This window comes from Pogona vitticeps, chromosome 5, assembly GCF_051106095.1.
Source record: "Pogona vitticeps strain Pit_001003342236 chromosome 5, PviZW2.1, whole genome shotgun sequence".
NCBI classification, from domain to species: Eukaryota; Metazoa; Chordata; class Lepidosauria; order Squamata; family Agamidae; genus Pogona; species Pogona vitticeps.
The window spans coordinates 196,948,741-196,965,232 of record NC_135787.1 but is presented as its reverse complement, the minus strand read 5'-3'; the positions used below and the strand labels follow the sequence as shown (position 1 = coordinate 196,965,232).

Here is a 16,492-nt window from a genome sequence, read left to right as displayed (position 1 = left end):
AGACGGAACCCTTTTCTTATGAAGAAAAACATCCAAGCCCAGCTAAATTTTGCAATAACACATCTGAAGTCTCCCAAAAGCATGTGGGGAAAAGTGTTATTGTCTGATGAAACCAAGGTTGAACTTTTCAACCATAATTCCAAAAGATCTGTTTGGCGCAAAAACAACAGTGCACATCACCAAAAGAACATCATACCCACAGTGAAGCATGGTGGTGGCAGCATCATGCTTTAGGGCTATTTTTCTTCAGCTGGGACAGGGACCTTAGTCAAGCTAGAGGGAATTATGAATAGTTCCAAATACCAGTCAATATTGGCACAAAACCTTCAGGCTTCTGATAGAAAGCTGAACATGAGGAGGAACTTCATCTTTCAGCATGACAATGACCCAAAGCATACCTTGAAATCAACAAAGGAATGCCTTCACCAGAAGAAGATTAATGTTTTGGAATGGCCCAGCCAGATCCCAGACTTGAATCTGATTAAATATCTGTGGGGTGATCTGAAGAGGGCTGTGCACAGGAGACGCCCTTGCAATCTGACAGATTTGGAGTGTTTTGGAAAAGAAAACTGGGCAAATCAAGATGTGCCATACTGATAGACTCAAACCTAAAAAGACTGAGTGCTGTAATAAAATCAAAAGGTGCTTTGACAAAGTATTAGTTTAAGAGTGTGCACACAGATGCAACCATATTATTTCATTTTTTTATTTCCCTCCACCTAAAAGATTTCAGTTTGTTGTTCAACTGAGTTGTACAGTTCATAGGTGTCCTTAAAGGTGAAAAAAGTTCCAGAACTGTCTTGCTTTTGCTTTCACTGAGACTTCATAACACTGGATTGATTGATTGATTGATTGTGTGTGTGTGTGTGTGTGTGTGTGTATGAGAGACAGAGAGAGAGAGTTCTCAAATTTTCCTCGTAATATTTTATGTATACTTTTCACTGCTTTATCACAGGGGTGTGAGGTGTTTCTGCTTTAACCAGTGCTTATCAAGTAGAATTCCTTCTCAATGGTCGAGAGGTGTCTCTCACCTGCCTGCAGCTTCTTGCTCAGGTACGCCACGGGATTAAATTCTCCGCTGTCGTCCTTCTGGCTCAGCATGGCTCCTAACCCGGTGTTGGATGCATCGGTGAAGATGGTGAACTCGTGCTGGAAATCTGGAGCTCTTAAGACTGGGTTGGTCACCAACACCTCCTTCAGCTTCGCGAACGCCTCCTCGCAGCTGCTGGACCACTGGATACTATCAGCACTCTTCTTGCGTGTTAGGTCAGATAGAGGAGCGGCTATATCACTAAAGTTGGGGATAAACCATCTATAATAGCCAACTAATCCTAGAAAAGACTTAATCTTTTTCTTGGTGGTGGATCTAGGCCAGTTATTAACTGCTTCAATTTTGGCTTCTAGGGGTTTTATTCTACCTCCCCCTACCATATGGCCTAAGTATTTCAGTTCGGGGCTACCCAGCTGGCATTTACTAGGTTTCACTCTTAGCCCAGCTGCTTTCACTCTCTGCAGCACTGTCTCTAGGTGATACAGGTGATCTTTCCAGGTGTGACTAAAGATCCCTATATCATCAATGTAAGCCACTGTGAAGTCGCTAAGCCCTTGCAGTGTTTTGTCCATGAGTCTCTGAAAAGTTGCTGGTGAGTTTCTCAACCCAAAACTCAAGACACAAAACTCAAATAAACCAAAAAGGCTACAGAAGGCTGTCTTCTCCTGATCTTTGGGGTCTATTCTCACTTGCCAAAACCCTTTCGTTAAATCTAGACAGGATATGTATTGACATCCACCTATGGTCTCTATTAGATCATCTAATCTGGGCATAGGATATGCATCAGGCTTGGTTACATGGTTCAGCTTCCTATAATACACACAAAATCGAATGCTGCCATCCGACTTGTCAACCAACACTATAGGAGCAGCCCATGGACTGGATGAAGGAACAATGATGTTTTCCTTCAGCATTTCATCCAGCTCCTTGCGCACCTTATCAACATATGGCCCGGTAACTCTATAAGGAGTGACCACTTGTGGGGGTGCATCCCCTGTATCAATCTTGTGCACTACTCCCTTGGCCAACCCTGGTTTGCTGGAAAAGACCTGTTGGTATTTCCTTACCAAGGCCCTCAATTCATTTTGTTGCTCAGGGGAAAGTACAGGACTAACTCTGACATCTTCAGGGTTATATTTTGCTTTCCCTCTACCTTCCCAATAGGGTAAGTCATGTTTCCCATTGTCTGCTTCCTTCATGGCAAACAGAACCCAGTTCTCTTCCCTATAGTAGGGCTTGATCATATTTACATGGACCACTCTCCTGCCTGGTTCTCCATCCTCCTTAATGATATAATTGATTTCATTCATTTTAGAGACTATACTGAATGGTCCTGCCCAATTTAGTTGTAATTTATTCCCTTTGAGAGATCTTAGCACTAGCACCTCATCTCCGGGATTGAAATTTCTTTCTCTGGCTTTCTTGTCATACCAGAGTTTTTGTTTCATTTGCTGCCCCTGTAAATTTGTAGCAGCCAGCTCTAAGTTTCTTTTTAGAGTGTTCATTAGGTTGTTTAAATATGAAATCACATTTTCAGGATCAGATCCTTGTATGTTCTCCCAACTTTGCTTGAGTAAGTCAAGGGGTCCCCTTACTTTTCTCCCAAACAATAGCTCAAAAGGACTGAACCCAGTGCTTTCTTGGGGCACAGACCTATAAGCATATAATAGAAGTTGCAATTTCTGATCCCAATTGTAGGGATTCTCTACCGAGTATGCCCTAATCATACACATGAGGGTTCCATTGAATTTATCCGCCAAGCTGTTAGTTTGCGGATGATAGGGGGTGGAAGTGACATGTTTGATCCCACAAAGTTTCCACAATCTTTGCATAAGCTTAGAGGTAAACGATGATCCTAAGTCAGTACCTATTTCGTACGTGAACCCCATACGGCTCATCTAGCTAAGCAAGGCATCAGCTGAGTCTCAATATTCCTCAAAGGAATAGCCTCAGGGTACCATGTGGTGTAATCAATGATGGTTAAAATAAATCTGTTCCCCCTTTGGGTGACTCTGGGCAGTGGTCCTATAATGTCCAGACCAATGCATTGAAATGGGGTAGAAATAATAGGTAAATAGCTTTGCTTTAGTCTTATCATTGCTATTCCCATGCCTTTGACACACATCACACTTTTGACAGAAATCTTTTATCTGCTTCCCCATCTCAGGCCAGTAAAAATTCTGTGCTATTCTTTGTTTAGTTTTGGTGATGCCTAAATGAGCTGAAAATACATCAGAGTGTCCTCTTTCTATTATTTTCTGATGATATTTTAAAGGAACCACCAGCTGCTTCTGAAGATTTTCCCCTCCCTTCCTGGGATTCACTAAGAACTCCCTATATAATCGGTCCTTCTCTATACAGAACCGTTCCGGTCTTTCAGGGGTTAATGGTTCTTCATTAAGGTTTTGTTCCTGAGTAAAAGTATTGATTTGGGGATTACTAAACTGTATTAACTCAGCTGAGTCACTATTGTCTGTCATCATCTCCCCATCGTCTTTCTCCTCAGCTGTCTTTTCAATTTCCTTTTGGGCACGAGTCAGTACTAAAACTCTCTTCACATGCTCAGAGAGATCAATACCAATCAAAACCGCTGCAAAGTGTTGAGGAAGGAGCTGGCTGGAAGGCAGAAAGGTTTGGAGATGGGGAAACTCTCTCGGGAGGCAGTTTGGCTTCAGTTAGCATCCCTCCTCCAGTCTCACTCCCCCAACCCGGCTCTGGATGTTACAAGGATGCTTCTCTGGAAGATAAGAGGAAACTGCCTCAACCTGGAGGGAGGGCCTGAGAGCTGCTGAGAGGCCAGAGAACAAGGGACAGCTGAGCAAAAAAGGCAGAGAGGAGGGGAGAAAGGAGACAGGACGGGTACAGCATCCTTAAGTGCAGGAGGAGACAGCGAAGCTAACTTGGAGAGCAAGGAGGCCTGAGATGAAGTGTCTATGGAGTTCAGCTCTGTGTCCTGTGCTGAAGGGGAGGTGGAATACCACCTGAAAGAGGACCCCTGGAAATGAGGCCTCGTGGAAGTAGGAGCAGCTAAGGGATGTTGAGATGGAGAGGGCCCCCCCAGAACCCCCTCTGGCATCCTGACCACAGTTTGTGTTCACCTGGCATCCAAGAATACAAACTGGCCCACCTGACTTGACTCAGTGTAGTGCCAGTGGCACTCCACTGGACTCCCTGGAAAAGACCTTAATGTTGGGAAAGTGTGAAGGCAAGAGGAGAAGGGGACGACAGAGGATGAGATGGTTGGACAGGGTCACCGAAGCAACCAACATGAATCTGACCCAACTCCGGGAGGCAGTGGAAGATAGGAGGGCCTGGCGTGCTCTGGTCCATGGGGTCACGAAGAGTCGGACACGACTAAATGACTAAACGAACTAACGAGTGCCAGTGGCAATGCAAGCGCCAGAAAGGGAGGCAGCCGCTGCTCCACAAAGAGTCAGCAAGCTATACCAGCCATCTTTGAGGTAACTGAGCTAATTTTGTTGCCATCCTTGTCAGGATGTGACCATGACAGGAAAGGTTCTAAAGATGACATGTTTCCCTGTAAGTTTTTGATACCCTGCTGTTCTAATTCTGAGCCTCCGGGTGCAGTGGTTGAACTTCAGTACCTCAGTGAAGACTCTGCTCAAGCTCTGCGTTTAATCCTGGGCTCAAGGAGGTGGCTTGAGGTTGGTTGACTCAGCCTTTCATCCTTCAAGGTTGGTAAAATGGGTGCCCAGCTTGCCAGGGGAGGTAATGTGTAGCCTGCATAAATAAAAATTGTTTTAAAAACATCCAGAAAGAGCTTTAAGCGCTATGGGGCAGTATATATAGCCAGCACATCTTGCTTCTGCTTTTGTTTTGAAGGATCTTGTCAGACCTTGAGCGATCCTATTCATCCTGCAAAAAAGGCTTCTCTGCACAAAAACGAGGGTCTGGGTAGGTTTTGGACTCTCCTCCCTCTCCTGTTCTAGAACGCAGACCAATACTTTTAATTGTAAAAGTTTGGTGCATCGGGCATCTTATTGATCAAGACTTCCTAAGGGTAGATACTATGAACATAACCAGATAACCGATCCCATAGTTTCTACACATTTTATTATAGTTTTATTATTGTCAGGCTTCTCACGTTTCTCTGCTCAGCCGTGAAGAGACCAACGCTTCACGCCTTGTCTGCTTCTGTTGTCCTGCCCCAAACAGTTGCTTGCTTCTGTGTGAGGGTTGCCATCTCAACAGGACGCTTTCACCCAGCCTGCCCTCAGCTTGCCAGCTATGAGACAGCCGGCATCACCCCATCTTAGATCCTTTCATGCCAGCTGTGCCTGGTCTGGTGCTTGCCTCGTTCCAGTGGATACAGTTGACTCCCTACTGAGGGGTTTAATTGTTGCAGGCAAGCTATCGTCTGTCAGTTCAGTGTTCACGGATAGCGTTGGAAGCTTGCTTCCAAGCCTCTGAGGAGCTGTAAAAGGGGTGGAGCTGAGAATATGCTCCGTTGCAAGACTGTTGCTGGAAGGGGTGGCCCGTGGAACTCCTTGCTGCATTAGCCAGCGCCGCATGTCTGCCAGGTTTTCCCGGTACTGGAGCTCCCGGAGGAGCTGCTCCTTTTGCTCGCTGAGCTGGTGCACGATGCTTTTCAGGCCCTGAGCTCTTTTGATGAGGTTTAGCAGTTCATTGCGCAGTTGCCAGTTTTCGGCTTTCACCTGCTTGGTGTGCTGGATGAGGCTGCGCACGGCTTCCTTTTCAGCCCGTTTGGCCAGAGCTTGCACTTTCTGCTGAGACGCCATCTCATATTCTGCCTTCTGCTGCAGGAACTGGCTCTTGACCTTGTGCATTTGCTCTGAGTGGTGGATCTTCATAGCTAGAAGCTCCTTCTCCAGTTCACGGATCCGAGTCAGCTGGTCTGACTGTAGTTCCTTGAAGGGCTTCAGCTCTTCCACCTCTTTGTTCATGAGGGAGTACTTCGTCTCCATCTCTATCAACTGGCTCCTCACTTCTTTCTCCTTGTCTGTGTACTGGGAGGTCAGCTCGTCCATTTGCTTCAGGACATGGGCTAGATCCGAACGGTTCTGGTCATTCAGCGTGATGATGGCATTCTGGCAGCGGACAGTGCGCTTTGTTAGATAGCCAAGGTAGGCTTTGCTGTCCTCTCGGATCTGCTGGGCTTCCTTGTCTAGGAATTCGTTTTCTGATTGGAAGTGTTGTGAACGCTGTGTGTATGTGTTGACATGCTCTGTCAGAATGCCATATTCTTTCTGTAGGTATTTCTCCCTTTCACTCACCAACTGCACACAGGGGCTTTGCACTTTGGCAGAACCTTTCTTCTCTCGTGACTTACTTCTCTTTGGTGCCATATTTCAGCAACTGCTGGGCACTTAAGCACTGTCAAAAAGAAATAAAAAAGTGATTTGACAAAGCACCTGAGGGGGCAATATATGGGGCAATGAGACAAAAGGATTTTATTTATACATTAAATATATATTCTGCCCTTCTGCCCAAGAGCACCACTTTAAATGATTAAAGGTCATTATATTGCATGTAATGAGAAACTGGGCCTCATTTTCAAACGCCACAGGACAACAGAGCTAATAGGCAGAGACACGTGCCACCAGGTTAGGAATTATCTGAGATGATGGACTCATGGACCTTCTGCTCTCTATCCCCATCATGGCTTGTAACCTGCGATGGACCTTTCCTCCAGAAATTTGTCCAATCACCTTTTAATGGCATCTAGGCCAGAAGCCATCATCACATCCTGTGGCAAGGAGTTCCACAGACTAACAACAACATGTTGGGTCAAGAAATATTTTCTTTGGTCTCTTCTCACTCTCCTAACACTCAATTGGAGTGGAAGTTCACCTGTTTCTGGTATTGTGTGAGAGGGAAAAGAGCTTCCCTCACTCCACTTTATATCCACTCCTGCATAATTTTAAATGTCTCAATCATGTCCCCCTCAGGCGCCTTTTCTCTAGACTAAAGAGCCCCAAACACTGTAGCCTTTCCTCATAAGGGAGGTGCCTCAGCCCAGCTCCTCATAGTAAAGACTTGCAAGGATGGCATTAGGAATGCAAAAGCTTAAAATAGTAGAGTAGACGTTGTCTAGAGAGGCGGGGTAAAAATCGAATGAATGAATGAATGAATGAATGAATGAATGAATGAATGAATGAATTAAAATGAGCTGAAGTTAGCAAGAGAGGCTAAAAGTCAACAACAATACAAAAAAAATTCTTCAGTTGTAGCAAATGACAGAGAAAAGAAGCAGTGGTTAATTTGCTCAATGGGGATGGGAAAGTGATAAGAAATGACCAAAAAAGGGGGTGCACCCACACAAGGGCCCCACCCCTTAGCACATGTAAGCAAGCATGGGGGTGCCCTGCCTTTCCTGCACAGAGATCCTGTCCTCCCCCAACCAGTCCGCGATGACAAAAAGGTTGGGGACCACTGTTCTAGGGTATTAGCTGTTCAGCCCAGTTTGGTATCTGTGACAGACCCAGACCTACTGGGATCTGCCACACGTTAACTAAGCTGCCACCAACCATTCCCTACAAGAAGTCACACAGACCAGGGATGGATTTTCAACAAATAAAAGAATAAGGTTTATTTAAATACACACAGGGAAAAATAAAACGATCAGGTGAATAAGATATAGTAACGTGGCTTAGTCTCATTCATACATGCATACAGTTTGGTTCACACAGAACCCTTAACTTGAAGCACAGACCCTGAACCTATCAGTTCTGGCTAACCAACAGACACCTGAACCTATCAGGTTGGTACTCTGACACACAGTAGTACCCTGTCTGACACACAGACTCCCACACCAGCTTCTTCTTCCCAGCTGCTGCTTCGTCACATCCCAGCGTCTCAACTTCACCACACAGGCTTCACATTTATATACAGTACAGCCCCTCCTCCTGATGTCCCGCCTTCCACTCCCCATAGGATGGAACTTTCCCTCCAAACCCATGACAGACAGGTAACATCAGTGCTGTATGTAACACCTCCCCTCTTTATAAGTTGTTTTGTAGGGGGAAAGCTAAGGTGCTTTTTCCCAAAAAACAACCTGGATAAAACACACAACAACAGTTATACATACCATATCATACTTACTTATACTTACATTCTAAGTTAACCATATCAATTAGGCATTTAAACATTTACCATATACATTACATCAATTTACCTTTATTCATACAAACCAAATTCAAAAAACAGGTACATTCAACTTTTTGTCATCAATATATATACATAGTCCATGTTTCTTTCGCCGTCTTCATTCTTCAGGTCTTCTTGACAAGGCGTCAGCAACACAGTTCACTGACCCTCTGACCACCTTCACTTCAAAGTCATAGTCCTGTAGGTTTAAAGCCCACCTCATAAGTTTGCTATTGTGGGTTTTCATTGTCTTTAACCATTGCAGTGGTGAATGGTCGGTGCACAGAATAAAATGTCTTCCCCAGATGTAAGGCTTGGCCTTCTGGATCGCGTAGACTATGGCCAAACACTCCTTCTCCACGGTTGCCAAATGTCTCTCACCTTTTTGGAGTTTCCTACTCAGGTAGGACACTGGATGCTGGTCACCATTCTCATCCTCCTGGCAAAGAACTGCTCCTACCCCGCTGTTAGACGCATCGGTGTAGATGATGAACTCCCGGTCGAAGTCTGGAGCACGCAGCACTGGATACTGGACGAGCGCCTCCTTCAACCTCTGGAACGCCTCCTCACAGTCGCTGGTCCACGGGATGCGGTCATCAGCCTTCTTCCTCGTCAGATCGGTCAGCGGAGCCGCAATCTCGCTAAACCTCGGGATGAACTTTCTGTAGTAGCCCACCAACCCAAGAAATGATTTGACTTTTTTCTTGGTGTTGGGTCTGGGCCAATCATGAACAGCTTCTATTTTGGCCTCCAGGGGTTTTATCACTCCTCCCCCTACCATGTGACCCAAGTATTTTCTTTCTGGGCTACCCAGCTGCAGTTTGCTCTCTTTGCAGGGCCTGGGCCAAAGCACTTCCTCCCCTGGATTAAAGCGCCTCTCCCTGCCTTTCTGGACACACCAGGCTTTCTTTCTGACCTTTTGAGCTTGCAGGGTCTCTGCTGCTAGCTCTAGGTTTCTCTTTAGGTCAATCCTTAAAGAGTCTATGTATATCACAACGTCTTGTGGGTCATCCTGGGTGATCTGCTCCCAATTTTGTTTGTTCAAATCAAGGGGCCCTTTCACCCTTCTCCCAAATAAAAGTTCAAATGGACTGAACCCGGTACTGGCTTGTGGCACTGATCGATAAGCAAACAAAAGGGATTGCAGCTTTTGGTCCCAATTGTTTGGATTCTCTGCCAAGTAAGCCCTAATCATGCGCATTAGAGTCCCATTGAACTTCTCAGTTAACCCATTACTTTCAGGGTGATAAGCAGTGGTTTCCTTGTGCTTAATTCCACAGATTTGCCATAAGCGTTTCATGAGCTTCGATGTGAACGATGCTCCCAAATCTGTGATTATTTCTGAGGCACATCCCATCCTGGACATATACCCCACCAAGGCATCTGCCACTGTGTTAGTTTCAATGTTAGTCAAGGGTATGGCTTCAGGGTACCTCGTGGCATGGTCCACAATGGTGAGAATGAACCTGTTCCCCCTCTTTGTGGCCTTGGGCAAAGGTCCCACAATATCCACCCCTATGCATTTGAACGGAGTGTCAATCACAGGCAAAGGGCACAACTTTGCTTTGGTCCTGTCGCGGCTATTCCCCTGCCTTTGACACACATCACATTGTTTACAGAACTCCCTGATCTGCTTCCCTATGTCAGGCCAGTAAAAATTCTGTGTGATTCTCTGCTGTGTTTTGTTCACCCCTAAGTGCGCAGCAAACATGTCAGAGTGCCCCCTTTGTAAGATCATGGGGCGATACTTTTCAGGCACCACTAGCTGACTTCTGATCCCATCTCCCCCTTTTGAGATATTCCTCAGGGTCTCTCTATACAAAATCCCCTTTTTCTCTAGAAATCTCACTGGGGTTTCAGATGTTAGCTGGGCGTCAGTCACCGGTTCAAAACACTTTTGGAGAGTGGCGTCCGCCTTTTGCTCTTGTCCAAATCTGCTGTCTGTGGTTAAGGTTTCCACCACAGCTTCTGAACTCCCCTCTGCTTCCGTCTCAGGCTCATCATTACCCCCCTGAACTGTCCCCGTGGTGGCTTGTGAGCGTGTAATCACTAGCACCTGTTTCACATGTTCAGCCAGGTCATTTCCCACGAGCACGGCTGCTGGCAGAGTCGATGAAATCGCTAGCCGCCAAACTCCCCTCCAGCCTTGAAAGTTGACAGGTACCTCCGCTACTGGCAGAGAGATCACCTGCCCCTCAATCCCTGCCACCTTCATGCTCTCATTTGGGATTACATACTCCCTAGGAATAATATCTGGATGGCACAGGGTCACCTGGGAACAAGTGTCCCGCAGCCCCCTATACTGACGGTCAAGTATTCCTACGTCCACCCCTGCTGTCTCAAACAACTGAGAATCTGTTCTCACGAGCAAGCATCGCTTGACCTCCACAAGAGGACCATTTTCCTCAGCCTGATCAGCAGATGTAGCTGTTCCAGATTGAGTAGCCATGGCAACAGGCTCCCTCAGTGACAATGAGCCTTGCTCTTTCTGGACACAGAACACAGCTTTTGGCTTGGTTCCACTCGAATCCTGAGGCACCATTCCTTTTAGCTGCTTTAATTTCTCACACTCTGAGATTAGATGGCCCTTTCCCTGACAGAAATAACATTTTCTGGTGTATTTTGAGTCTTTCTCATCCTGTTTTGGTTTTCCCTCCAAAATCTGAGGTCTTAGTTTCATGTCTGAGGGCTTCCCTTCACCATGGGCCCCTCCCCCTTGCTGGCTTTTCCCTTTTATTCTCAAATCCAGCTCCTTTTGCTTGGCCTCAAACTCAGCCCTGATCTGTAAAATTTCTTCCTCAGCCCTAGCTTTTATCTCTTTTACTTTTTCTTCAGTCTTATCTCTGATTTCTTTTAATTTAATGTCTTTTTGCTGATTATATTTTTCAAGATCTTGCTCACTTTGCCTGGCCTGAGCCTCATACTTTTCTTTCTTTGACATTTCTTCCACTGATAAATTGTTAATAAACTTATTTAGGAACTTCAATTCTAATTGTACCATTCTAATTTGGAGTTTCAGTTCCATCTGTTTGATCCTCATGTCCATTCCCCTTTTCTTGGCATCTGCCTCTGCCTGACTGATTTCAGCTCTTTCTTTTCTTCTGATTTCCATTTCCCTCACCCTCAGTTCATGCTGTTGGGCTAGGAGCATTTTTCTGAGTTCTGGGTTCTGCTCTCCCGTGCTCTCATCCTGCACTGAGCCAAATTCCTCCTCAGAACCTTGGTCCACCTGTGGGTCTTTCACTTCACCCATTTCTGCCACTTGGCTTCGAGTCAAGGGCATAATCCCCCCTCAGAACAAGCTGCTTTAAAAAGTCAAGCCTCAAAATAAAACGACCACTTTTTTTTTCTCTTTTGCCTCAGAACCAGCTTTCCCTATAGATTGCTGCTGTCCTTCAGCACTTAACTTGCAACTGTAGCGAGTTAGAGTCTACCCCCCTCTGCTGGGCCTCTCAGCAGGCAGGCTAGATCACTGCTACTACACAGTTTTGCCTCAGCTTTTTTCCCGCCAAAACAGGCTGCCTCAGAGCACCCTAATCTAGTCTCCCCAGTTGGCACGTTCTTCCACTAGCGCACCTCCCCGTGAGGTACACCTAGAAGATTACCTACGCGCCTCAGATTGTCCCTGACTAGACCCCCCTTGCTCTGGGCACACTTGCCAAGGCTTTGCTGGACCGCTGGACAACTGGACCAGTCGTATCCCACACGCTAGACACCAATCAATGTGACAGACCCAGACCTACTGGGATCTGCCACACGTTAACTAAGCTGCCACCAACCATTCCCTACAAGAAGTCACACAGACCAGGGATGGATTTTCAACAAATAAAAGAATAAGGTTTATTTAAATACACACAGGGAAAAATAAAACGATCAGGTGAATAAGATATAGTAACGTGGCTTAGTCTCATTCATACATGCATACAGTTTGGTTCACACAGAACCCTTAACTTGAAGCACAGACCCTGAACCTATCAGTTCTGGCTAACCAACAGACACCTGAACCTATCAGGTTGGTACTCTGACACACAGTAGTACCCTGTCTGACACACAGACTCCCACACCAGCTTCTTCTTCCCAGCTGCTGCTTCGTCACATCCCAGCGTCTCAACTTCACCACACAGGCTTCACATTTATATACAGTACAGCCCCTCCTCCTGATGTCCCGCCTTCCACTCCCCATAGGATGGAACTTTCCCTCCAAACCCATGACAGACAGGTAACATCAGTGCTGTATGTAACAGTATCATCTGCAAATTTGACAAGCATTCCCTGCACTTCTTCATCCAGGTCATTAATAAAAATATTGAAGAGCACCGGGCCCAGGACTAAGCCATGGGGTACCCCACTTGTGACCTCCTCCCAGTTAGAGAAGGACCCATTAATCACCACCCTCTGAGTACGATTCTGTAGCCAATTGTGTGTCCACCTGACATTTGGTCTATCCAGCCCACACCTACAGTAGTTAGCTTGCTAATCAGGATATCGTGGGGCACTTGGTCAAAAGCTTTGCTGAAGTCAAGATATAATATACATGTACAGCATTCCCTCTATCAGGAAGTTGACATGATCAAAAAAAACCTTGATCAAATTAATTTTGCAGAATTTGTTCTTGACAAATCTGTGTTGGCTTCTAGTTCTTACTGCATTGTTTTCTAGGTGCTTGCACAATGATCGCTTTATGGTCTGTTCCAGAATTTTGCCTGGGATTGATATCAGGCTGACTGGCCTGTAGTTCCCAGGTTCCTCTTTTTTGCCCTTTTTGAAGATAGGGACAACATTGGTCCTCCTCCAATCCTCTGGCACCTCACCTGTTTCCCATGATTTCAAGCAAATAATGGTGAGTGGTTCTGAGAGTTCTTCAGCCAGTTCCTTCAGTACTCTCAGATGCAGCTAACCTGTAAGGTTAACAGACCGTGGCGAGGTAGCACCTTACTGGCTGGGGGCTGCCCAGCTTAAGGCGGGCGGTAGCTACCTAGTGAGGTGCAATGACCTTTCCCACCGTCAGAAGTAGCTCCTGGTGTCCTGCTCTATGCCAATCGAGCAAAGACTTATAACCGGTAACTGCTACTCCCCGTGTTATCTTGACGCTGTGTGCGAAGCTAGAGTGTCCTCTCCAGAGCATGAAGCCTGGGTAAAATAATATGGAGCATAGGCTGTTACCCAAGCAGCAAATCCCCCCTCTTCACATCACTAAATGGAAAGGCAAGAGCCAATACAACTGGTTCCAGCAACATCACAGGAGTTGCCAGAACGACACGAACTGCCACCGGGATTCCGGCACCGAATTTTGCCTTGAGGTTAACTCCCGAAGCTTTTTCCATCAGTGGATATAGCCACAAGGCAGTGGAGGTTTGAAATCGGAGTTTTCCTTCTCCTAGATGGGCTGCCTTCCAAGGCTGACGAGCCCCACCTATCTGGCCTGCTTCCTGATAGTGCGGAAATTAGAACACAGGCCTCCAGCTGCTGGACCTTGTCTTCCAAGAAGACCACCAGCTGACTCTTAGAGCATTTCTACCCAGGCACCAAATAAAATGTCCTTCATAAGCTTCATAATACAGTGGTGCCTCGCTTAGCGATTGCTTCCTTTAACGAAGAATTCACTTAACGATGTATTTCTTGGAGGAATTTTCCTCATCGTTTAACGATGTTCTCTATGGGGGATTTTCACTTAACGATGTCCGTTTTCGCTCATTTTTAAGTGTCTTAAAATGTTTGAAACCTGTTTTAAATGCTTGGAATCAGTAGTCCACCTTGTGAAACATGTGCAAACTTAATTTGGCTCTGTTCTGAGTCTTCGTTAATTTTTGGTGATTTTTTGTTTTTCCCCTTTAAATGCATTGAACGGACAGTTCAATACAGACATTTGCCTACCTGCTATGAAACCATATCGATTGGTGTGGATATAATTTGTGACAAAACTATTCAGTTTTTGTGCTAAAATAAAGGGGGGAAATTGATCTTGGTTTTGTAATGTTATTGGTCTATAAGCAGAGGGGAGTGTGGTATCTTTTTCTGGTTTTGAAATAGCTATTATTATTTCATAAAACAGCTTAATATATTTTTTTAAATTTTGCAATAATTCATGGGCTAGTAAGCATGTTAGTATTTAGCCTCCAATTCTTTGATTTATTTTTAAAATATAGTTACTCCATTGTACTTTTATTGGGGCATGACCTGAAGATGTGATTGGGGCAAACTCGATTTTATATAATTGTGGTGCTAGTGATTTGGACACAATGATATGTGATCTATTTTTGAATATGTAGCATATTTTTTTAGAAAAGAAAGTGTAATCTCTCTCTCTCTCTCTCTCTCTCTCGGGTTTAAATCTCTGTAAGCATCAATCGCTGCTTCTGGTGTGAGAGGTCCTGGCCTGCATGCCAACACAAGGCTTGTGCAAAGATAAAGAAGGTACACTACTTAGTATCGAGCACGCATTATATGTGCAAGGTTCCAGGTTTTGATTTCTGGGCTTAATGAGCAGGTAACAGGCAACACTTCATGCTGGCTTAGACATAAACAGGCTACCACCAATCAGGTTAGCCACATATTTGAGAGGACAAAGTGGGCCACTTGAGGCCCTTTAGATATTGAGATGCAATTCCCATAAGCTTAGCCCAAGTGGGAGAGAAGAATATTGTTGTCCACCAATATCTAGATGGCCAATGGTTGCTACTTTGGATTTAGACAAAGATGATGGCACTTCCTTCTTTGCTGGATGGAAGGACTTTCTATTGCTTTTGAGTGAGGGTTTATGCCTCTCACTACATCGACTGATATCTGTATGCTACCTTTCACTTTTTGTCACAAAACCCAGTGCTACTCCCTAAAGCTTGTGGATCTCACCAACTTGCGTTTTAATGCAGAGTCCTTGACATCTTAGCTATTGGCCAACCACCTCTCAGGTGAAGCGTAAGAGAAGACAATGCATTGGAACCTGGTGAGGACCACTTTCATTCCAAGTGACTGGCAACTATAGAAAGTTGTGCGCATCCATGGTGATAGAATGCCTTGACATCACAAGCTCACCAGCTAGTCGCCTGAGAAAGTACACTTTCATTGTTGCTATTACACTGTTGTTTCCTTCGCAATCTCTCTCACACACTCTTTCTCAAAAAAGAGAAATAATAAATTGGTTGTTGTAGGTTGTTCCAGAACATGTTTGGCCACGTTCTGGAGGTTTTTCTTCCTAACGTTTTGCCAGTTTCTGTGGCCATGGGCATCTTAAAAAGCTGTGAGCAGCACGCCAACTTCCTAACTCACAAATACAACCATTTGGTCATTTTTATACACAAAAGAGATAAACAAAATATAAAGTTCAAGTGTTAAAGCTGCACTTTATTCATGTATTGTAAAAAAAAAAGTTCAATGCCTTGGGGGGCAAACAAGTTCACAGACATAAAGATTAGAAAAAGGACAGAGCTATGGCCGAGCCATGCCCAAAGATATGTCCAAATACCCTCTTCTTTCCGGACATTTCCCAGGGCTCTGCTTTCTTCTTGGGAAGGAGCCTGGCAGTGTGGAATTGGAGCTGCTGCATCAGTCCATTGCTGAAGCAATTCAAGGGCTGAGGAGACTTGTCTGGGCTGCAAAGTCCATGCTGAGCTTCTTCATGATGGCTCCGTGACTTAGGCCCTGCTGCGATCGCTTAGTGCAGCCATAGTTCTCTTTCACATATTTTGCAAAGGGAGCAAGGGATGTTTTAGCTGGTGTACCATCTTTCCTTGTGGTTTGGCAGAGCACTAGCTGTCCCTTGCAAAGGGCACACACAAAGCGCTGTGTGTCCAGGGATTTTGAGTGGCGTCCAATCCTGGAAAATGAAAAAGAAAAGGAATGGATATTTTTCTTCTATTTACAGATACACTAAATGGCAGACTGGATAATAATAAAGGGGAACCTCTTTACAGCTGGATGAAATCTACACCGATTTAAATAGAATAGATTGGATTAATATTATGTTAGAGAGTACAAGACAAGATTAAATAAACTGAATACATTGTAATAAATCACTCTAGATAGAATGGGTAGAAAAGTAGGGGAAAAATGACATCATCAAAGCACAAAGATACAGTGGTGCCTCGCTTAACAGCGATAATCCGTTCCAGGAAAATCGCTGTTAAGCAAAAACATTGTAAAGTGAAACGCACTGAAAACTGTTCAATGCGTTCCAATGGGCTAAAAACCGTCCAGCAAAGATCCTCCATACGGCGGCCATTTTTGGTGCCTGTATAGTGAGGAATCCATCCCTAAATACAGCGGCAAGCCATTTTAATTACCCAGCAGCCATTTTGAAACCGCTGATCAGCTGTT

The 16,492-nt window shown here is 45.1% G+C and overlaps 2 protein-coding genes across 2 annotated transcripts in view; both read right to left on the bottom strand.

Moving 5' to 3' along the window:
• Window positions 1-1,348: 1,348 nt before the first annotated feature.
• Window positions 1,349-13,347, bottom strand: LOC144583278 (coiled-coil domain-containing protein 166-like). The gene has a single exon (XM_078376791.1). It carries the CDS (start codon window positions 6,376-6,378, stop codon window positions 5,335-5,337), a length of 1,044 nt encoding a protein of 347 aa, XP_078232917.1. The 5' UTR covers window positions 6,379-13,347; the 3' UTR covers window positions 1,349-5,334.
• Window positions 13,348-15,494: 2,147 nt separating this feature from the next.
• The window catches only part of GCNA (germ cell nuclear acidic peptidase), a 29,981-nt gene continuing 28,983 nt past the window's right edge, over window positions 15,495-16,492 (bottom strand). Inside the window, exon 11 of the mRNA XM_078376790.1 lies at window positions 15,495-15,992. Within this exon, the coding sequence (XP_078232916.1) occupies window positions 15,743-15,992 (250 nt within the window). The 3' untranslated portion in view covers window positions 15,495-15,742. The remainder of the gene's footprint in view (window positions 15,993-16,492) is intronic.